Here is a 23,984-nt window from a genome sequence, read left to right on the forward strand (position 1 = left end):
CCCAGCAGCTGGGTCGTATACATTCAGAGAGGATGAAAAAGCAGATCGTGGCAGGGCACGGCGGATAGCGGCGGTCACTCAGTCGGTAAGGTGCGGGATCTGTCCGCAGCTGTGCACTTTTACCTGAATGGGCATATCTTTACATATAAGCTGGTAGGGTCTGTTTCACGTGCGGAGTCTATTTGACTCCCTGGTACGTGCAGGCAGGTCATGTCGTAACGCAGGGCCTCTGCAGGCGGAGGCTCCTCCGCTACCGGCGCGTGATAGTATTTAGTGAGGGCAACCGGACGACAGCGTCGCGCGCCGTTGGATAGCGGAACCTCCGCGCGCAGAGGCCCTGTGTCACATCATATTGAGGTGTAAGTACGCGTGCCGTGGATCCCCATCGCCGGCAGCATGAGGAAGCGGTGGTCTGGAGACCAGTAACCTTGCCCACTACGAGGGGTGAGGGGAGAGAGTCTGGGAGCAGACAGGCCCATCTGTCACTCTGAAAAATGAAGGAGATGTAATAGAATTGGGAGAAAGAAAGAATTATCTGAGAAGCGACCGCTCTGTGCCAAACTTAATAACAAGCTGGGGTTCAGGGAGTAAATGTACTTCTGTGGATTTACTGCTAAGCCACCAAAATAACAGAGTTATTCTGAACATCTTAGACGAATAGACGAAATAAGAAGACAAATTCGTTTAACTCTATGCCATTCCTACGGAAAGACAAACATGAATTAGACCCATAGCAACCGGCTATGCGTGTTTTGCCATTTTAGTTTGCAAGATCTTAAATTCATTGGCAGTGCTCATGCTGTGTAGATGTGTGGTAGTGATATAACAGAAGGTATGGCTAATGGTAAGCGCCTCGGAAGAGACAAGTCAGATGTCCAAAAAGCTGTTGTGTTCATTCATTTGTTATTTTATTCTATTTTTATTGCAACATAAAGATACATGTTTATCAAGACATTAAAATCATACACCAACTGGCTCCTGTTTTCTCAATAATGCCTTTATTATAATGCTTCTGCTGTTATGCAATGTTTTAAAAGCCATAATCTCGTTTTTGCAATGCTTAATGCATTTTTAAACCAAAATCACATCTCGGATTGCTAAGACTCAGTGTCGTCACATTTGCAATCTTTCTTAATAATACCCTGAAAAGCAATGTGTGCAAAGTCCATTACGGTATCTTGAATATTTTAAATCATTTATAACATCGGCAACATAAGGGGGCGAGCTGGATGACTGGATGCTATGTAGACAGAGAGGGAGGGAGAGGGGCAGCAAAGAGAGAGGAGGAAAGTGGGAGGAGCAGAAGTGAAAAGAGAGGCAGGGAGGGAGGGGATGAATGGGAGAAACCAACCAACCAGCTGAGCAGGAGAGAGATCAGGGCTGTTTGAACATGCTACTGTGGGGGGGAGAGAGAACGGGAGAGGGAGAGAGAGAGAGCGCCCAAGGAATCTGAACTGTTACTACAGCAATTACCGCTGTGTGCTGCTGAGAATTAAGGATATGCAGAGACATAATTGTAGATAGAGGGGACAGACCTCAAAATGTAATTTTTAAATGCAAATTCATTCCAACCTTTTATGATTTTTTCCCCCCATCAGTTCTTTATTAAATTTGCCTCTTTCTCTCTTCCTCCCCCCCTCTCTGTCTGTCTCTCACTCTCATTTTTTCCCAAGTACCAGCCGCTGGATCCCCTCTATTTCCATCCCTTCCACTCTGTCACCCCCTCTGTGCGGGAAGCAGGGCTGTGCGATTCGGAGACGAAGAGGAGAAGGAAGCACTGCACGCAGTAAGAGAAGGATGATTCTTTTTTTTTCCTTTCGCTGGGAAATGTTGCTGGCAGGGAGAGCGACAAGACGTGAGCGAACGGGAGAGAGGGACAGATGGGCAGGATGATGGAACAGGAGCCGCTGCTGTAGGGAGGCAGTGGGGGCAGCGATTTTGGAATTTTGGAGTCCCAGGTTACATTTCTGCCTGTGCATGTTTGGATGTGCATATACATATGTGTGTGTGTGTGTGTGCATGCATTTGTACCAAGAGAGCATTGGTTGGAGTCACTTAAATGATTTCTGGATTAGGAGTTTCCCCAAACCTGTCTATGGAATTAATCGTCTGGTTAAAGGAACGAAGGCAGAATAAAGAAAAGGCGGATGCTGTCTGCTGTAGCGTTAAGTATTTCAGGGCCGAGGCACTACTGACAGACACAGAAAACAGTAGAAATGTGAAAGCTCTTGCAAGAGCCCTGGAGAGAGCGGTTATTTATAGTGAGAGCACACGGCAAAGGATGAGAGGAGTGTGAGGTGCAGAGGAAGAAAAAGGGGATCGCTTATGAGAGCGACAGAAGAGAGTTAGAGTTAATAAAGGGTGGAAGAGAGGTAAAGGCAAGTCAGAGATGCAGAGTGGCTGAGTGTGTAATTATATAGTGGGCTTTTACTCAAACTGTTTTGCAAAATGCCTTGTAATCCATTCAGAGTTTTATATGCATGTATGTGGGAAGAAGGAGCCCAAGTATTGACCAGGAATTCCCACTTGAAGTTTGGCTGGAGGGTGGGAATTTAAGGCAATGAGAATAAAAGTGATGCACCTGGAAGGTGTATATGCACGGCCAATGTGTTCTATTTTTGGCCCCCATGTCTTCGTCATCTTTCATTATCCCTCTGTCGCACTCGGCAGTGTACACATCGCCTATGGACATGCTGTAGTTGGGTCACTGTATGGGGCGAGCATAATTATACAGTGAAGTGCGTTTCCACAGAGCGGAGGCAGGAGGATGGAGCGGAGAGAGCGATGACTGATAGAGTATATCTATAGGGGAAAGCTGCATGACTGTGAATAGAGAAAGAGAATAAAAATCAGAGAATTAAGGGAGATAAGGCTGGATGACAGAAGAGGAGGACCGACGCGAGAAGTGGAGCAAGGAAGAAACAGACGGAGAGAAATGAAAGTTGTAAAGCCACAATATGAAGAATAGAGGGAGGGTCATGGCCAGACCAGATGCTGGTGTAGTTACAGCTGAGTGATAGAGGCATGATGCGATCTGCTGCAGAACATGAGAGAGCTAAGAATTACATCACTGAGGGAGAGATTAATAAAGCAGATCATCTCCCAAACGGTCTGTTTTGTGCTTCATTGGCCCCGCCTACATGTATAAACTTTTTTTTTTCTTTTCCCCGTCGCCTCCCCCACCCGCAGCCGGAGCGGGAGAGCGGGTTCTCAGACCCAGCGCTGCCTCTCTCTGATCTCTCTCCCATCCTTGCCTTTTTTATCCACCGGTCTGTCAGGGAACCAGCAGCAGCTCAGCCTTTGTAGTTGAGGCCCTTTCCTCATGACATTTTAAAACACATAGCTGAACTCCTGCTGTTCGCCGGGGCTGGGTGCGGTGATGGGGTGGGGGGGGGGGGGGCAGTTGACTAGCTTGTACCAGCTTACGTATTGATTCACTGACTGAGCATACTGAGGTCAGCACACCAACTCACCAACTCTAAAATTAGATTTAGATTTATTTAAAAATAATAAACGAGAAATAAGCAAACCCGCAGCTCTGCGATGAGCCACATTTAATACCCCGTCAGTCATAGCGCGTCCCACAAATCCTGTGGTCGTCCTTCCTCTCATCCCTCCCTAGCTCATTGTGTCCAAATTAGCCCCCTTTCGCCAAAGGTAATATCTGAAGAGGCTATGGTTGGAAAATGACTGACCTACAATATTTCCCGTGCTAGTTCAGAGGCAGTGGGAAGGTAGTTTGCGTGTCTATTTTTATCTAGCTCATTTGCTGTCCTTCCTCTTATCAAGCCCAAACTGCAAAACTGATCTGGGATACCCTTTCTCTGTTGTGGCAAACTTTGCCAGTCATCTGTTGTCTGAGGTCAAAGATGTACCTCTCTCTCCTCCATCCATCCTCCATCTTCCACTCCGTCATGTCTGCCTGCACCCTGACACTTGTCCTGTTTCATTTAAGGTCATGTTCTCTATTTATCTTTGTCACTTGTTTCACCTTCCCCCGATGTCCTGGATGGCATTTCCCCCAATGTTTACTGTTAAGAATGTCTCAAATGCCTCACCATATCGTTATCTATTTTTATGGAGATTACCACATTCAGAAACAATCTGGAATTTTCCACAAATTGAGTTCTGTGGCTCATAGTTTGAGCGTGGGACATGGCATGTGCTGTTTCGTAATTGGCTTTATTCTGTCATGGGGAGAGCTTTTAAGGTGGCCCTGATATCTTGGTGTGCTGCAGCAAAGGCGCCTCCAGCAGACCTGTCAGACACTTGCAGCTTGGCGTCTTCCAGCACTTTGGGAAACACACCACTTCTCCAGTTGGTACCATCGCCATTGTTTTGTGTCATGTCACCTGCAGTGTGTAAGGAACAACATCAGCCTGGCCGGGAGCATCTTAGAGCGACTTCCTGGCGTCCCGGGCCGGCTCGAGGGCTCTGCGTTTAATACTGGCTATAGGAAATTACTAAATCACAGTAAACGGCCGGCGAAACAGAGACAGTCATGTATATGTGAACCTGTGAATATCCCCACACAATGAATAATTTGTATATTTTTACTTGGGTTGCTTTGCTTATTTCACTTTCAAATGTATTCTAAAAATGCGTGAATGAGAAGCCTTTCACTGCCGGTATTGCAGAACTGACTCATGAAGGGTTAGCAATTTGCAGGGAATGTCACCAACCACACGTAAGCAATTTTTGGGGAAATTAACCAATAGCAGAGAGGTACGGGAATACAATCCGACAACAAGCAGCAAATACCGAGTGCTGCAAGGCGGTCGTTGTCTGGACAAACTAGTTCCAAGTCGTTTTGTCCCTTCCTTTTCTTCTTTACTTTTTAACATTTAATTGCCATGTCGAAGAGCGGATAATGTGGTGGCAGTCAAAAACCAAAACTGTGTTATTGAAGAGGTTATTTTTGGAAAAACATGCCTTTGAGAAGAGCAGGAACTAGGGTGGCATTGAAACAGGACAAGTATGGCAGGGATTTAGGTTTGAGTGACCTGAATTGTGTATAATATTTATGTTCTTTATGGCGGATCTTTAAATAGCATTTATGGTTGCATATTCTTGATATTGACTTATAGTGTGCTAATTTCTGCATTACAACAGGGGAAAAAATCAGTCAATAACTGTTCCAACTGACATATAAAGCTGCTGAATATCACTTAAGTGAATGTCAACCAAGGAGCATTTTAATAGCTGGGTGGCAAAGCCCACTTAAAAACGAAAAGTGTGCAATTTCCTATGTTTTCATGCTCTGACCACTTGAGGACAATGCTAATGAGAGCCACTTTGGATTTTGTTTTTCTTTTTTTTCCCCACAGTGCAAAAGCCATAGAGTAATACTGTCTGGAAGCGGTACTATATCAGGCTTACTCATACCAAAGCCTGGCTGTGCCAGTTAATAACCAAGAGTACACTTTCGACAGATGGTCTGCCGTGAGTGTTTCCTCGTTGTTCACTTTCCGTGTCGGTGGCAAATTAAAGACTCACACAGGTAAACTGTGGTAAAGTGAAAATGTTACAGACCAGTGCCAGAAATAAACAGGTGCCCCTAGGAATAAGCTGCTGCTTATGTCCCAACCGCATCACTAAATTAGGGCACAAAATCGGCTGCAAGATATGCATTCCCTTACTGTTAAATGTAAATGTATGCAGGAGTAGTTCCTGATATGATATGACAAATCAGTCAGTAGTATGTCACTGGCTACTCATCTTTATGGTGGGGGGCGAGGGGGTTATGCAGTATTTGAATCGTTAATACTCGTGTGAACAAAGGCACTGTCATGGAAGCCTGGACAACTGAATCTCACACCAGCTCCAGGAGCCCTTATTCATAGTGAACCAAAAAGCCTTATTAATTAAGAAGCTGTGGGCGATCAGATGACAAAAGCAGGGCTGCCCCCGTCCGCAAGTCTGCGTATGATGATGTCGAGAGCAGGAAGGAGAGAACAAAACATTTTGAAAAATCAGCTTGAGGTATACGCCCCAAAACTCATCCCTGTGGCTGCCTTTCGTCGTAATAATCTCTCCTGTCGTTCTCGTTCATCTATTCAGGCTGGGCTGACATCGCTTCTCACAATGCTGGATGTCAGTAGCAACCGGGACCCGAGAGTAAATGTATTTTGCGGTAATGGACTCCGTGCAATAATGACTGGTGACTTAACCGAGGGCCCAGTGGGACTCCTTGACGCTGCGAACAATTCATTTACTATAAGAGCAGTGAATGCCCAACCGCTGCTTGTCCATTAGCGTTGATCATGGACCTGCTCCGTCCAGCTCCTACCTCTCAATGCGTCGGATGTTCGATCCATTATGTGTATCTTAAAATGAAATAATGGAGAAGAGAGGCTGTGTGAGTTTAGATTCTATTTCTGTAAACAGACATTCTTTGAGTGACTCTCAAGGGTATATAGAAATGGATCCAGGTGAGTTACAACTGGTGCAATGAAAATTCCCAGACTTTACAGCTCACACCTCCTGAGTGTTGATCTCTAATGCCCTCCCAAAGACTGAAGGCATCATAATAAAGTGTGATCCATCAGCTACATTTCATACCACCATTTCGCCGTTTCACAGTCAGTGCTCACAGATGGCCCCCATGACGGCACAACATCAGCGATCTTTAGCCCAGACTACATGGTGTCTATATATAAATCAGATTCTTATATATAAAAATGTGAAGCGCAGTCGTTTGTTTTGGAGAGTCTCCATGCTTGTGGGGTTCGTCAGCGCCCCCACCAGGATGACGTGTTTCATAGCTGGGCACCTTACGTCAGCGATGGCCAGGTGTAAACAGCCAGGCTTGCACACAGGTCTTGAACGGTCTGGCAGCAGCAGCAGAAATAAGGCATTGTTTTGAATTCAAAATAAACTGAACTGGGCTTATAAATGGCATATAAAATATTTATTGGCTGTCAAGTTTTTTTTTTTTTTTTTACATTTAATGACTCTGCAGCCAGACTATATGCCTCCACAACTGGATTTCCATATTTGGTAATAAGCTCCTGATGATCAATGACAACAATAATTCAAAGAATACTAGCCAACTGTAAAGTAACTGCAGTAATGAAGTAACAGCTTGGGCATCATCAGTCACTGATAATAGGTCAGATGGATAATATTTTTCAGCAGGTATTTCTTTTTATTTATCTTTAAAACTTTTTTGTGCTTTTTTTCGCACCATTAGCATGCACATTTTTAAGCCCTATTTCCGAATGCTGTTTTCACACTGTGCTGTCATTCATATGACATATTTGCATCTGGCGTACGTGGCATTATGACATCATGCTGATTAAATGTGTGTCTAGCTGATGACAAAACTCCACGGTGTGAGACGTATGTTTATAGATACAGGAAAGCCATAGCAGGTTGAATGATGCATTTTGTGCAAACAATATATAATAGATATCCATCATGTATTTTAAGCCCAGTGAGTGACCTTGCTGTTGGTAACCAGAAGCTGCAAACATGAACCCACTGAGAGTCAAAGCAGGTTTGTTATTGTTTTTTGATTTTGGTTTAAATATGTCATTGTGATACTGTCAAGCTGGACTCATTCTCAGCAGCGATATTAAAAGAAGAGTCCTGAAATGCTATTCCCGCTTTCTGACTAATGGACAGAATGACTGGCGAAAGATCTGCAGGACATAGGGACGCACTGCATTACAGCTGTTCTTGGTTTGCCTCCAAAGCATGGCGGCTAACACACAAAGTGTGAACACAAGTGTTATTTTCTTGCCAGTAAGCTGAGCATCGCTGGCAGTGTCTTGTTGCGAAACACCCAGGCCAAGTGTCCAGCGTCCTCATCTCTCCGTTCATTCATTAGCTCCATTATCCGGGTGCTTTTTCAAAAGGCGGAACACTCCAGAATAATCTACTGGAAATGCCATATTTAGATGGCTTATTTGGAAGTAGGGTGTAAATAATACAGGTAATTATCTAATTACAGGTTCAGTTATGTCCGGGAGAGGGCTGCAGTGAAAACCAACATTCTCTCAGCTATTCAGGAAACGACGATGGCTCTCTTGTAAACTCTCTTAATTGGTCCTTTCAGCCATTATTGATCATATTAGTTGTTTTTTTGTATCTAAAACTATGAAGTAATCATAATAAATATGGAAAATAAATGTATGATTATAAAAAAGTGTAGATGCTATACTACATTATATTTAAGTATAAAATCACTTTAATTATTTATATTTAGAGGCATAAAATGGTGTGTCAAATGTCTTACATTTGTTGATTTATTACACCCAGAGTGTTCGGTATCAAAACAGAAGTGAAAGAAATGTATTCACCTGTGTTCATTTCCCATTGGATCCGTGTATCTACAGTGTGTACAGCGTCTACAGTGTGTACAGCACCTGTAGTGTGTACAATGTTTACAGTGTGTATTCTATTTACAGTATGTGTACAGCAGCTACAGTGTGTTCAGCATTTAGTGTGTACAAATTTTACAGTGTGTACCGCATGTACAGTGTGTACAGCGTGTACATTGTCTATAGTGTACAGTACAGTATCTATGATATTTAGTGTGTACACATTTACAATATGTACAGCATTTACAATGTGTTCAGTGTCACAATGTGTACAGTATCTTCAGAGCGCGATAGCATCTACAGTATATACAGTGTTTACAGCAGGCATTTGTGCATACTGTGTACAGTATTTACAGTGTGTACACTGTGTATATATTTAGTGTTTACAGCATGTACAGTGTTTAGTGTGTACAGTATGCCCAGTGTGTACAATGTATATAGTGTTTACAGCATTTACAGTGTGTAGTATGCACAGCATGTGCAGTGTGTACAGTGCAGTTTTTACAGTGCTTATAGTGTACAGCATTTGTAGTGTGTATACTGTGTAAAGCGTGTACAACGTTTTCAGTAGGGATAAGATGTACAGGGTATGCAGTAGGGCTGCCACTAATGACTATTTTTCTAATCTATCGACACTTTTACCGATTGGTCGATTAATCTAAACAATTAATTTTCCTCCAGAAAGTCTAATTGACCATTTCATTTTAGTTTATTTTATTTTGACAACAACAAACTGTATGTCATTGAAGGGCTTTAGATAACAGACGGATTTTATGGACATTACTTTTGTCCACAATTTGATAAGCAGATCAGTAGTTTGCCAAAAATATTAATGAGAGGCTTATTGTAATGCCCAAAAATCTGTATAAATTTGGTGTGCTTCTTAAATTTGGTTTGCGGAGCACACCACATAATATTGTTCTGGTAAATCACGGTAGTGTCGACATCATCGACTACGTTGACTGTTTGTGGTAGCCCTAGTATACAGCATTTACAGTGTAGTGTAGTATAGTGTGTACAGCGTGCACAACATTTTCAGTGTGTACAGTGTTTACAGCATGTATAGCATTTACAGTGTGCATAGGGTGTACAGTGTTTGCAGTGTGTACAGTATTTGAAGTATGTGCAGTATGTACAGGGTCTACAGTGAGTAGTGTTTACATCATGTACAGCATTTACAGTGTGTATAGGGTGTACAACGTGTACAGCATTTACAGTTTGTAGAGGATGTTCAACTTGTACAGCATTTATAGTGTGAATATTGAGTACAGCGTTTACTGTGTACAGTGTTTAATGTGCTTTGGGTGTACAGCGTGTGCAGTGTCTACAATGTGTATAGTGTGTACAACATGTATAGCATTTACAGTGTGTATAGGGTGTACAACATGCACAGCATTTACAATGTGTATAGTGTGTACACTGTTTACAATGTGTACAGTATTTACAGTGCATAGAGTTTGTACAGCGTTCACAGTGTATACAGTGTGTACAGTACCAAATGCTGAGGCTTTCTGAAATTAACTGCAGCTTGTGTCCCTTCAGTCGCTCCACAGCCTATAATCACTCTGCCAATAATCAACTTCCAATAGTTTTTATTACATTGACAATAAATTGTAATCCATTTAATAGTTCTTTAGATGACCATTTAATCTGAATGGGGAGAGAGAGAAGAAGGAGTGTGTGTGTGTGTGTGTGAGAGAGAGAGAGAGAGAGAGAGAGAGAGAGAGAAGCAGATATAGGCTGAATGACAGGGGAGGAAGCAGCACTTTCAAACTTTGTGATATTGTGTAACAGCAATTGCTTTGTGTAGCACATGTAGCATAAGGTCACAGTCAAGTCAAGTCAACTGGGCTTTATTGTCGTACCATCCATATGTAAGTATATATTAGAATGAAACAGCATTCCCATTGGTCAAGGTGCAACATACAACAGCAGTGACAGGGGGAGGGTTTCACAATACTTAAAGTGCAAAACAGGACATTGTGAAACAGGGGGGCGGACAGAAAGGTTTATACACATAGTGTAGGTATGGAAACAATAAGTAATACAGGAGCAGCATAATGTGGTGTTAAAAATGATGAATGACAATTAATTGATATACAATAATGACCAGTTCCACGTCCAAGCTTTGACAGTCTCCACCTTTGGTAATTATTAAATATGATATATCCATTTTAATTGCTTCTTAGTGACTTCAATCAGAAATAATATCCATTTGCCCAATTGCATGCGTGACAGGTGTGTGAGGGGACCTGAAGCCTGCATCAGGCTGCACAGCGCAAGGTGGGGGTCACCCTGGGTGGTTTGGCAGCAGAAATATCATCCTAAGCAAAGTTGTAAGTAAAAAAACAGAATAATATTTAAACCATGGTTTTTAAACCAGGCTGTGTGCACTGAAGTCATGTAGTCAGTCAATGAGAACGAGATGAGATGGCCAGGCAGTGCCAAGTCGGCATAAGTAGAGGTGCTGTCTTAATGAGAGCAATCGATACGGCAGACAGTCTGATCATGCCATCTTAAGGAAATCCTGCCATATATCAAACATCTCCCTGTAGGGCAGCAAATTCATATATTCCCAGGTTTTATATACTTCATTCATTCAATGAAATCTTGTTGAAGTGAAGGGGAAATGCTGATACAGCAATAGGTCTCCGGCTGTATTCAAACCGGAATTATAATGAGCTTGACTTTCCAGCTTTTCTCTGCTCTCTTTTATTTCAATTGTTCTTGAATATGGAAAGTAGGAACATCTTTAATTATCAGCATAACCGTGGCATCAGCTGTTGGCATTTATTTCTTTTTTTTGTTAACTTTGAAGTTACTTTGTCAATTTTAGATCTTTTTTTTACCATAAAAATGTAAATATTAATTATGTTTTGTACATTTGCAAGCTAAACATCTAAGAATATTTATATAATGTATGCCTTATAATGAAAGAATTTCAGACGTTATAATCTTGGACATGCCATTTGTTGAAACCTACACTATTTTGTTCTATATTACTATCTGTGGTAAATATTTGATTATATATTTTGGAAACACACACACACACACATACACACTATGGGCCATTTAGTGATGTGTTTGCCTAACTGCATTTCTTTGGATTGTGGGAGGAATCCTGCAAGACATGGAGAGAACATGCAAGCTGAGATTCAAGCCACCTCTGCTGCTCACTGAGCCCCAGTACCACCATGAAAACATAGATGCATAATATCAATGAGTTAGATGAATGAGAAACACAATTTCACATGGCAATTAACAAGTTTTCCAAGTATAGCCTGTTGATTCAGTCAGTGATGGTAATATGATGACAAGCCAGACAATCAGCATTGTTAGATTTCAAGATAAAATGGCGTAATTGCATGGGCAGGTACAGTAGTTTAACGGCGTGAGTTAGCTGTTAGCTAGTGACAGAGTGTCAATTTGATCAGCCGGATTGCTGTCTGGTTAGCTGCCCAGCTAAACCTGGAGCCTTTATGCTTGACCTGAAGTGGCAGCACATGGAGTAAATTATAATTTCCCTTCAGTCATAAACTGTAAATGCAGGTCTGACTCCGGTCACAGGACATGCCAGCGTTGAAGGCTGTTCTTCAACCTCATAGTGGTGATAAATTAAATAAATCTCATATACCCATCTGTCTGTCTGTTTTCATACTGCTTATGCCATCCTCGGAATCACAGCACATGGGGCAGGGGACATTTTGGACAGGTCGCCTGTCCATCACAGGGACTCATTCACACACCGGGGGAGTTTAAGACACAAATTTATCTAACTACATGTTTCAAACGGCAGAAGGAAACCCGCGCAAATGGACAAATTCCGCATACACAGAGCTGGCGGCAGGAATAAAACCCCCAATGCTAAGCTGAGCTAAAATGCCACCCCCTACGCATGACCAATACAGTCTATTTTCTGAGTCTTTCTAAATTATCAGGAGTTCTGGGTCGGCATTTTTTGTTCTGTGCAATGTTATGTGATTGGAAGTGTATTGTATGTCTTGTATAACCTGAAGTATGATTTTCTAGTTCATCCGGACATCTACCTCTCTCATGCCAAGGCTACAAGCGGTAAACTCTGGGTGGGATGCCAGTCTATTATAGGGCACAAGGCTGGGGTACATCCTGGATGGGATGCCAGTCTATTATAGGGCACAAGGCTGGGGTACACCCTGGATGGGATGCCAGTCTATTATAGGGCACAAGGCTGGGGTACACCCTGTATGGGATGCCAGTCTATTATAGGGCACAAGGCTGGGGTACACCCTGGATGGGATGCCAGTCTATTATAGGGCACCGGGCTGGGGTACACCCTGGATGGGATGCCAGTCTATTATAGGGCACCGGGTTGGGGTACACCCTGGATGGGATGCCAGTCTATTATAGGGCACAAGGCTGGGGTACACCCTGGGTGGGATGCCAGTCTATTATAGGGCACCGGGCTGGGGTACACCCTGGATGGGATGCCAGTCTATTATAGGGCACAAGGCTGGGGTACACCCTGGATGGGATGCCAGTCTATTATAGGGCACAAGGCTGGGGTACACCCTGGATGGGATGCCAGTCTATTATAGGGCACAAGGCTGGGGTACACCCTGGATGGGATGCCAGTCTATTATAGGGCACCAGGCTGGGGTACACCCTGGATGGGATGCCAGTCTATTATAGGGCACAAGGCTGGGGTACACCCTGGATGGGATGCCAGTCTATTATAGGGCACAAGGCTGGGGTACACCCTGGATGGGATTCCAGTCTATTATAGGGCACCGGGTTGGGGTACACCCTGTATGGGATGCCAGTCTATTATAGGGCACCGGGCTGGGGTACACCCTGGATGGGATGCCAGTCTATTATAGGGCACAAGGCTGGGGTACACCCTGGATGGGATGCCAGCCTATTATAGGGCACAAGGCTGGGGTACACCCTGGATGGGATGCCAGTCTATTATAGGGCACAAGGCTGGGGTACACCCTGGATGGGATGCCAGTCTATTATAGGGCACAAGGCTGGGGTACACCCTGGATGGGATGCCAGTCTATTATAGGGCACAAGGCTGGGGTACACCCTGGATGGGATGCCAGCCTATTATAGGGCACCGGGCTGGGGTACACCCTGGATGGGATGCCAGTCTATTATAGGGCACCGGGCTGGGGTACACCCTGGATGGGATGCCAGTCTATTATAGGGCACCGGGTTGGGGTACACCCTGGATGGGATGCCAGTCTATTATAGGGCACAAGGCTGGGGTACACCCTGGGTGGGATGCCAGTCTATTATAGGGCACAAGGCTGGGGTACACCCTGGATGGGATGCCAGTCTATTATAGGGCACAAGGCTGGGGTACACCCTGGATGGGATGCCAGTCTATTATAGGGCACAAGGCTGGGGTACACCCTGGATGGGATGCCAGTCTATTATAGGGCACAAGGCTGGGGTACACCCTGGATGGGATTCCAGTCTATTATAGGGCACCGGGTTGGGGTACACCCTGTATGGGATGCCAGTCTATTATAGGGCACCGGGCTGGGGTACACCCTGGATGGGATGCCAGTCTATTATAGGGCACCGGGTTGGGGTACACCCTGGATGGGATGCCAGTCTATTATAGGGCACCGGGTTGGGGTACACCCTGGATGGGATGCCAGTCTATTATAGGGCACAAGGCTGGGGTACACCCTGGGTGGGATGCCAGTCTATTATAGGGCACAAGGCTGGGGTACACCCTGGATGGGATGCCAGTCTATTATAGGGCACAAGGCTGGGGTACACCCTGGATGGGATGCCAGTCTATTATAGGGCACAAGGCTGGGGTACACCCTGGATGGGATGCCAGTCTATTATAGGGCACAAGGCTGGGGTACACCCTGGATGGGATTCCAGTCTATTATAGGGCACCGGGTTGGGGTACACCCTGTATGGGATGCCAGTCTATTATAGGGCACAAGGCTGGGGTACACCCTGGATGGGATGCCAGTCTATTATAGGGCACAAGGCTGGGGTACACCCTGGATGGGATGCCAGTCTATTATAGGGCACCAGGCTGGGGTACACCCTGGATGGGATGCCAGTCTATTATAGGGCACAAGGCTGGGGTACACCCTGGATGGGATGCCAGTCTATTATAGGGCACAAGGCTGGGGTACACCCTGGATGGGATTCCAGTCTATTATAGGGCACCGGGTTGGGGTACACCCTGTATGGGATGCCAGTCTATTATAGGGCACCGGGCTGGGGTACACCCTGGATGGGATGCCAGTCTATTATAGGGCACAAGGCTGGGGTACACCCTGGATGGGATGCCAGCCTATTATAGGGCACAAGGCTGGGGTACACCCTGGATGGGATGCCAGTCTATTATAGGGCACAAGGCTGGGGTACACCCTGGATGGGATGCCAGTCTATTATAGGGCACAAGGCTGGGGTACACCCTGGATGGGATGCCAGTCTATTATAGGGCACAAGGCTGGGGTACACCCTGGATGGGATGCCAGCCTATTATAGGGCACCGGGCTGGGGTACACCCTGGATGGGATGCCAGTCTATTATAGGGCACCGGGCTGGGGTACACCCTGGATGGGATGCCAGTCTATTATAGGGCACCGGGTTGGGGTACACCCTGGATGGGATGCCAGTCTATTATAGGGCACAAGGCTGGGGTACACCCTGGGTGGGATGCCAGTCTATTATAGGGCACAAGGCTGGGGTACACCCTGGATGGGATGCCAGTCTATTATAGGGCACAAGGCTGGGGTACACCCTGGATGGGATGCCAGTCTATTATAGGGCACAAGGCTGGGGTACACCCTGGATGGGATGCCAGTCTATTATAGGGCACAAGGCTGGGGTACACCCTGGATGGGATTCCAGTCTATTATAGGGCACCGGGTTGGGGTACACCCTGTATGGGATGCCAGTCTATTATAGGGCACCGGGCTGGGGTACACCCTGGATGGGATGCCAGTCTATTATAGGGCACCGGGTTGGGGTACACCCTGGATGGGATGCCAGTCTATTATAGGGCACCGGGTTGGGGTACACCCTGGATGGGATGCCAGTCTATTATAGGGCACAAGGCTGGGGTACACCCTGGGTGGGATGCCAGTCTATTATAGGGCACAAGGCTGGGGTACACCCTGGATGGGATGCCAGTCTATTATAGGGCACAAGGCTGGGGTACACCCTGGATGGGATGCCAGTCTATTATAGGGCACAAGGCTGGGGTACACCCTGGATGGGATGCCAGTCTATTATAGGGCACAAGGCTGGGGTACACCCTGGATGGGATTCCAGTCTATTATAGGGCACCGGGTTGGGGTACACCCTGTATGGGATGCCAGTCTATTATAGGGCACCGGGCTGGGGTACACCCTGGATGGGATGCCAGTCTATTATAGGGCACAAGGCTGGGGTACACCCTGGATGGGATGCCAGTCTATTATAGGGCACAAGGCTGGGGTACACCCTGGATGGGATGCCAGCCTATTATAGGGCACAAGGCTGGGGTACACCCTGGATGGGATGCCAGTCTATTATAGGGCACAAGGCTGGGGTACACCCTGGATGGGATGCCAGTCTATTATAGGGCACAAGGCTGGGGTACACCCTGGATGGGATGCCAGCCTATTATAGGGCACCGGGCTGGGGTACACCCTGGATGGGATGCCAGTCTATTATAGGGCACCGGGCTGGGGTACACCCTGAATGGGATGCCAGTTTATTACAGGGCACAAGGCTGGGGTACACCCTGGGTGGGATGCCAGCAAACCTTATCCAAAAACATCAAAGATTTTTAACAGCTGTTAACCAAATAGGTCAGAGACTTGGTAAAGACTTCAGCATATTTCCCCTTGTGATTTATAAGTATGTCATATGCATTGTAATGTACTAGTAATGAGCTACTCCACTTATAATAACACACATTAGTAATAGGGCCACACAGAAATGCACACATTAGTAACTTAGCTGGTACCCAAAGATCTCCCATTTGATACCTACTCACTGAGACACCAACAAGGAACAACAAGCCCATTACGAGTCCCCAAAATGCATTAGCTTACCTATCCTCTGGAGACACCCTGAAGTATGCGTCACATTGTGTTATGGATGCAGTTCGTTTCGTTCCAGGCTCGCAGAAAGGGTGCGGGAAGAAGCAGGGATGCCACTATAGTGTAAGGGGCACACGGGAAGAGTGTCAGCTGGTACAGGCTGGGTAAAGGCATGCTGCCACATTGGGGTACAGCTCTGCTCAAAGAGTCCAGGGCAAACTGTTTATGTGTCTCTTATTAGTGCCAAGTGACTATGCAATAATGGCGCCCATAAGGCCTATTAATAACACATTTCGGTATTTTTATGATTTATGTGTAGTAGGAAAAGGGTTTTAATGTTTTATGAGTTTGGCTATCTTGCAGGTATTCTTTACCTAATAAGAGTAACATGTTTTACTTTGCTGATACTGTATACTGTATGTGTCCTCTTATTTTGTTCTTATGGCAAACAATGCTTTGACAAAACAGAACAGCGATTTGACAAAAACAGAAATTTCATTGCTTGTTTTCAAAGATACAAATGACATTGTTGTGTTGTTAAAAACACAACAATTTTTAAAATCTTTGTCTTTTGTATGTCCAGTTACGTGGGCTTTCCGTTTCTATGGGTTCTAACTCTTTCAAAATTATCTGCTAATTGAATTATGCATTTAGCTTTAGATTACATGAGCTAGTGAAGGAAATAAGACAACAAATCACCAAATGATGAAAAAAATCATATATAATATAATATATAATACAATTTCTTGGCAGAATTTCTCATTTATGCTTAGAGGCGCAGCAACATAGGCGAAAGAACACAGCCTTGTACTAATCTGTAATTTTACATGGTTAGAGATTCAGCTCCATTTGGGAATGCCTTTCAAACGTGATGGCTGTGATTTATAGCACTAATAATTATCTCAGTATTACAATTTCCATTCTTGCTTATTTTAAAACAACATAAAGCTGGACATGTAAAATTTTTCTCCAGTTTAATCCTCTGGGAGTTACTAAAATACAAAAGATGTGAGTAACGAATAAAAGGTTTTTAATAATGCAAAGTTTCCGTTGAGAAATTTATCGGAGTTCTCATTGAGACATTTATCTCTGTTACAAATACCATATTACAATGCAAAATTGGAGTTCCTTATGTGCCAGTCGCTATAAATATCGCCATGTGTGCTGATTGTAGGCTTTTTAAAAACGTGCTATCAAAAGCAAACTTTGCAGTCCTTTGTAAAATTGTATGGTCCTCAGGTGCTCAATTTGTCCAATATTAGTGCTTATTCTAGCAACAATTACATAGTCATTAGGGGTTTAACTGCAAAGACTAATTGCCTCTTCCAGACCGCACAGGAGATATTGCTCTGGTTAATGACATCATCACCAGTGGCTGGCTGGAGGGACTTCTGACATGTGAGAAGTGAGATGACTCTTCTGTACCTGTGGCCTTCCTGTTTTTTTAATGCAGCATATGCACCTTCTACTGAGTCACTGTAATGCTGGAATCGTCAGTCCAGTCTGGGTTGCCAGTCCTCCTGATGCACTCATTAAATGTCTTTAATACAGCCTATTATTCCTATACTTTTTCAATACCTTTTAATTAGTCACTCTTCACACTATATTTTCCTGGCATGTGCCCCATGCCAGCAAAATAAAACTTACTGTCCTTACACACACCAAGAATGGATTTATTAACTGGAATTTTCTCAGACTGATAAATGACATACCCTGTAAGAGATTAACAGACAATTATAATTCTACTTATCAAGATAGAGCACAAATTAAACCCTTCAGTGTGTAGATATATTTGCCTCTTGAGGGTATTTATTAAATTATTCCAGCTTATGTACAGTGCCTATTTGTTTATCAGAGAGATGGCCTGTTTGACTCATGGACTGGAAATAAAGCTTCGGGTGTGAATCATATTTCTACATGCAGCGCTCTGTCAGATATTTTATCTTGCTAATTAAGAGCGAAACCCAGTTTTTCGAGTAGAGACAAGTTTCGAATGTCCTTTCCTTTCAAGTTTAAAATGGAAAGATTGAAAGGCTGGGATTGGGTCAGCGCAGAAATCACATGAAATGTGAGGCGAGATGGAAAGGCAGGGGGTGAGGTGCCGTCCCCCCCCCCCACTGTGAGTCAGTGTGGTAACGTTTGAGTTTCGTTTAGGCTCTTTGTGCTCTTAAAAAAACACTATAATTAACACACGAGGGGGGCACAGTTCTCTGCTTTGTTACAAAAACCAATGGCTTACTAATGTTTAATTATAAAATGACATTTAAAAATGCAGACCTCATTTCCTGTCTAGCTGTGCCTCGCTTCCTGTTTCTCTCACAGACTTTCGTATGAGCCAGTGCACACATGTTGGTGGCTTTCACTGACTAGCCTTCGTCAGGTGTTTGGCATCTCATTGCAGCCTATGAGAATGACGGCGTGGGGTGGGGACGTATTAAAGGAAAAGAGTAAAAGTGAGTGAAAGAAATTGGCCGGTCCCATTTTGTAGTATAAAAGTGGGGCGATCTGTTCCTTGGATATTTTCCAATGAAATTTCCCAGGGACCAAGACACTGAAAATATCTTGCTATATGCATGCTCTGTCCTACATAGTGCGGGAAAGAGAGAGAGAGAAGAGAGCGGAGACCATGTGTGCATGTGCGTGTCTGTGTTTATGTGTCTGTAGTGTGATATTAATCTTTCAATGGAATGTCAGCAGTCAAAAAAAGAAACATACTGACAGTCAAATTGGGAAAAACTTGAGTCGTACCTCAATAGCGAACATACAGCATATGGAAACTTTTTCAGCTTTACAGTAAACAAGCAAATTGCAAACAAACTCCACGTAGTTTCGGTGCATAGAAACGAAGCTCTAGACTGGAACAAACACACTAATAAGCCCAGATTGATAAGAGACTCCTTGCTCCTGTGCTATAAGACAGCTGGTGATGGGGCCCAAAATAAAATGTCCTTCGATGAAGGAGAGTGAGCGATTAGCAAAGAAAACGAGAAGGATGTGAAGATCTTTATCTCTTTTATCTGTCTTTGTGGACTGGCTTCTAAGCGGCGCCTTTCTGTAACTCCTTCATCAATGCTTATCAAGCCCCATTTTTCTATTGACAGTTTCCATTCATCTCTGATGTTGCGCCTGCCCGTTGTTTGCTTGGATTCCCTCAGTCAACATCTTCGTTTGCTCTTTCGACTCAGGCACCTTAATTACCGCGTTCCTTCTTGGCCTCCATGCTTTTTTCCGTTGATCACCTTGGAGAACTTCTCCCTGTACTCAGTCAGCCTACTTTGTTGATGCGTCTCTATTATTACTCTCTATTGCTGGCATGGTGTTCTCTAAGACATCATATTTCCTTGTTAACTCATCACCGTGTTTTTTGTGCCTTTACTGAACTCCTTCAGTCTCATTACTGCACAAAAAAATGATTTTTGCTCCATTCTCATACCAGCTAATTAGTTGGTATGTTGACAGTGCATTGATTTTTGTGTTCTTCACATACACTTCATACAATTTCCCTACCCCCCCCCCTTCCCTTTCTCAGCAAATATTAAATAAATAAATTCAAAAGAGAACAATAATGCAGCTGGTAAAATGCTGCATCGTCTAGGTAGAAATAATAACGTAAAGATATTAACTCTTGTGGAGTAGGTGTTGTCTCGAGTGATGGACTTGCTGGAACTTCACTGGACTGCAGGGCAAGGCCCGAACCACATCCCAAACCACATACCGAACCACATCCTCAACCACAGTCATTTTTTTCCTGATAGCTGGCTGCTCCCTGTCACTTCCTGCAATTGAATAGTGTTAAGATCATTGTAGTCATCACCATTCAAAGTAACACTCTTACTTTCTCTTACTTTGACTATGAGTAAAATCTAGCTCTCTGCATGCTCTTCTGTTGTGTCTGTTTTTGTCATTCAGACATTGGTATTTGTCATGATTTTTTGTAGTTATTAATCGCCATACCTTGGTAGGTTATTTAAAGTGCAGCCTGGAAAGATTACTGTATATATTATGATCTGTCAGTGAATAGAGTGGAAATGAATTACATAAAGGGGAAGAGGATGAAAAATTAAAAAATAAAAATAAAACAGTGGCACACTTCTCACAGGCAAGAGGTCCTGTCAAACTACACAAACAATCTATATTGTGTGCTATTGCTCTGCTTCTCTTGTCATAAAAGTGGTATTTAGCAAACACTGTATGTGTTGCTCACTTGTCTCATATGTCATAAAGTTTTCTCTTTTTATTATTGTTGTTTTTCCAACAGTGTGTCTCCAGGTATGAGGCCATCACGGCCAGTGTCACCACCCTGTCGCCATGACGATGCCACTCAGCCCCCTCTCCAGTGATGAGGAACAGCAAAGGATGCTGGGAAAAAGTCAACACTTCTATCCAGGGGCAGAAGACGAGGATGGAGAGGAAGAAGATGATGAGGAAGAGGCAGAGGAAAACCACACAGAGGAGCGAGGTGATAAAGAGAACGGAGAGCTAGAAGGAGAGGAAGAAGAGGAAGAAGTAAAAGAGATGCAAAAAGGTGGCCAATCTCGTGGTGGCAGGGAGGAGGTGCCCAGACAGGCAGCCAACATGATTGGACAACCAATGGCAGACAGACAATTACGACCAAGCAACCTGGGACATGTCAGAAACCCCCATTTGTCTAACCCGGGACCCGCCCATCACCAACCAGCCAATCAGCAGCAGCCCCTCCACCCACCAGCCAGTCGGCAGCAGCTAAGACGACTGAGGGAGCGCAGCCAGAGCACGGTGACCCCCGGCGAAGACACACAGATCTCCATGATGGTGTTCCGCATCGGCATCCCCGACATCAAACAAACGGTTAGTCCACCAGAATAATGCTGCCCAAATCCTCCTGAAATTATGCTTCTGTTGCTGATGCCTGTACCACAGGGAGCCTTACAGGGACTCGGGTAATTGCATCGTGGGTCTTTTTAAATGCAGAATAATGCACACACAGCTAAAACATTGAAGGAGTTGCGGTATTGAAAGTATGGAGCCCTAGGACTGTACTCTCACAAGGTGACCGACTAGTGCTTAAATAAAAGACCCATTATATTGACATACTCCTCCATCTATCCATCCATGAAACATGGAACTGGAGACAGTGTGGGTGGCATTCCAGTACCTTGCAGTGCACACTCTCTCTCACGCACTACAGTGAACCGAGAGACACCAGTCCCCATAACATGCATGATTTTGTAGAAAAGTGGCAAAAACACAGGAAAGCACGATGACTCAAAATTGCACAGAGCTGGGCACGAAATCAAACCCGGGACACTGGGAGGCTGTACTGGTAACCACTGAGCTACCATGCCGGCCACATCATACCTGCATGACACCTTGGAATTTATGCCATTAGGTCATTCCTCAATTAAAATAATGCACTGACTTCTTTAAAGGGGCCCTATTATGCTCATTTTCACAGTTCAGAATTTTATTTTTGGGGTCTACTAGAATAGATTTACACGTTCTAGTGTTGAAAAACCATTTCTCATACTGTACATCTATTTTCACTCTGTCTATAGCTCTGTCTAAAACATTCTGTTAGAGCTGTAAACCCCACCCCTGATAAGCCCAGTGTGCTCTGATCAGTCTGCTTGCCCGACTGGTCAGCTTGCCCTACACGTTCCACCCCGGTCTTTCAGTCTGCAGACAAATCCTTGTAGGTAGGCGGCCAATAAGGATTGTGTTACGAGGTGACCTCACCAGGTAACTTCCGTTACCTGGTGGGCATGTACAGGTGGGCATGTAGAGTTGTGCATCCAGTAGAAGAACTTGGTCTGTGAAAGGGACCAGCTGAAACACAATTAGCCAAACACTTGACTTACATAAAATTTTGTACTGCTACATAATAATGAGACTGCAGAATGCCTGGAGTGACTGAAGTTTCAGCTGTGGCTTTGCAGAAGGAGGGACAGTAAAGAGCAAGGGGGGTGCTAAGATAATGCCAAACTTTTGATTAGTATAACTTATAAATAAATTTGCATGCAATTTAAATTGTTATATGCTGAAAAAGCCTGTATTGAATATAAAAACGTTCTTGCAGTGACCCAGCACCTTCCAAGGGATGAGACCTAGAAAAATCACAGGTTACCTCAGGCTTTCATTGTCAGATCTTGGCGGCTTTGATGCGAGAAGGCAGATGGGTCCTTGAAGGAGGCTCCACAGTAAAAGCATTCGGAGGGTCCTCCATACAATGAATCACAACGATGGCACTAAGGGATATGACTCCAGCAAGCATTCTTAATCTTCTTGGGACCGCAGTGTTTACCCTGAGTCTTAAACAATGATGACTGTGTTTCCCAAGCAACAAAATTAGATTGAGTGACAGTATCACCAGTGACAACAACAGCTGCGCTGGGGAAAAAAGCTCCACTTAGGAGAGAAACATGTCCAATTGCAGCTTTATTACCAGGTTGAGGAGTGTTAGGGGCATTATTGCCGAAGGACAAGTACATATTTCAGTAATGAAGGTGTTGCATTAATGGCTATTTCAATCATTTCTATCACAGGTGTCTAAGCGGGATACAGTGAGAGCAGAAAGTGACAGGCAGTGTCAGGAAACAGAACACAGGCACTGATACGAACATTCAGTTGATTAGTTATGGGATGGACATGCCACTGATGAAGCAGAGAGCCCGAAATGGCAACACTTTCATCCAGAGAGATCTGTGTCAGGGCAAGGTGATGCTACGTCTGTCTTTATATGAAAAGGTTTTATTTTTATAATATTTTATTCTCTTTCTGTTGTTTTCCTGCTGTCACTGGCAGGAAAATTTACACTTACAGCTGTTGAACTGTTGAATTATCTATTTTAGGTGCCTGTATTATGTAGCTCCCTCTCATCCACTGTATACAGTTAGTTTATAGACTTGTCGGTCCAATGCATCTCGCAGATGCTTGACACGCCCCCGGCTGTCCACATGATGCAACAGAAAACGGGATTCATCGTCCAGGCACCTTCTGCCATTGCTCCAAGGTCCTTTTCAGACACGTGCCTGTTGTAGGCGCTTTCAATGGTGGATGGGGGTTGGCACAGGCTCTCCGACAAGTCTGATACATGGCTCCATAGCCTCATACACAGCTGGACTCCATGCACTGTGTGTCGTGACTCATTACTCCCATGACCATCATCGAAATGACCCTGCTTTTGGTTTGTACCGCACAGGTCCCTGTCCGTGGATTGTGGTTTTTCTCTCGGACTACCCTCAGTAGGTACTCCCCATGACTGACTGTGAGCACCCCTTAAGCCTTGCTGTTTTGGCGATGCTCTGACTCACTCGTTTGACTTGGCCTTTGTCAAAGTCACGTGCATCTTTATTCCTGCCCGTTTCATCTGCATTCAATATGTCGACTATGAGGAACGAAGGTTAGCTTACAGTCTAATATATCCCAGACCATGACACGCACCGTTTATAGTCAACACTCTTCCCTTCACATGGGGGTGTTTAAAATATTTCGGCTCATCGTTGTATTACTGTAATGCTGGCCTTTGGTATTAATTGAGCAGGTGGATCAAAGCCACAGATCAGTCTTCACCATCTGGGCGGTGCCATATCCAGCGATATGCCACGTAATCCTAGTTTATCCCCAGTTCCCAGATTCC

General features: G+C 44.5%; 1 protein-coding gene across 8 annotated transcripts in view; it reads left to right on the top strand.

Annotated features, from left to right (window-relative positions):
* Positions 1-1,385: 1,385 nt before the first annotated feature.
* The window catches only part of LOC111836527 (SH3 and multiple ankyrin repeat domains protein 1-like), a 76,460-nt gene continuing 53,861 nt past the window's right edge, over positions 1,386-23,984 (top strand). For all 8 annotated transcript variants that reach the window (XM_023797878.2, XM_072712649.1, XM_072712647.1 and 5 more), the window contains exons 1-3: positions 1,386-1,543; positions 1,674-1,786; positions 20,628-21,196. In XM_023797878.2, the coding sequence (XP_023653646.1) occupies positions 20,678-21,196 (519 nt within the window). In that variant the 5' untranslated portion in view covers positions 1,386-1,543; positions 1,674-1,786; positions 20,628-20,677. The remainder of the gene's footprint in view (positions 1,544-1,673; positions 1,787-20,627; positions 21,197-23,984) is intronic.

This window comes from Paramormyrops kingsleyae, chromosome 5 (assembly GCF_048594095.1).
Source record: "Paramormyrops kingsleyae isolate MSU_618 chromosome 5, PKINGS_0.4, whole genome shotgun sequence".
Classification (NCBI taxonomy): domain Eukaryota; kingdom Metazoa; phylum Chordata; class Actinopteri; order Osteoglossiformes; family Mormyridae; genus Paramormyrops; species Paramormyrops kingsleyae.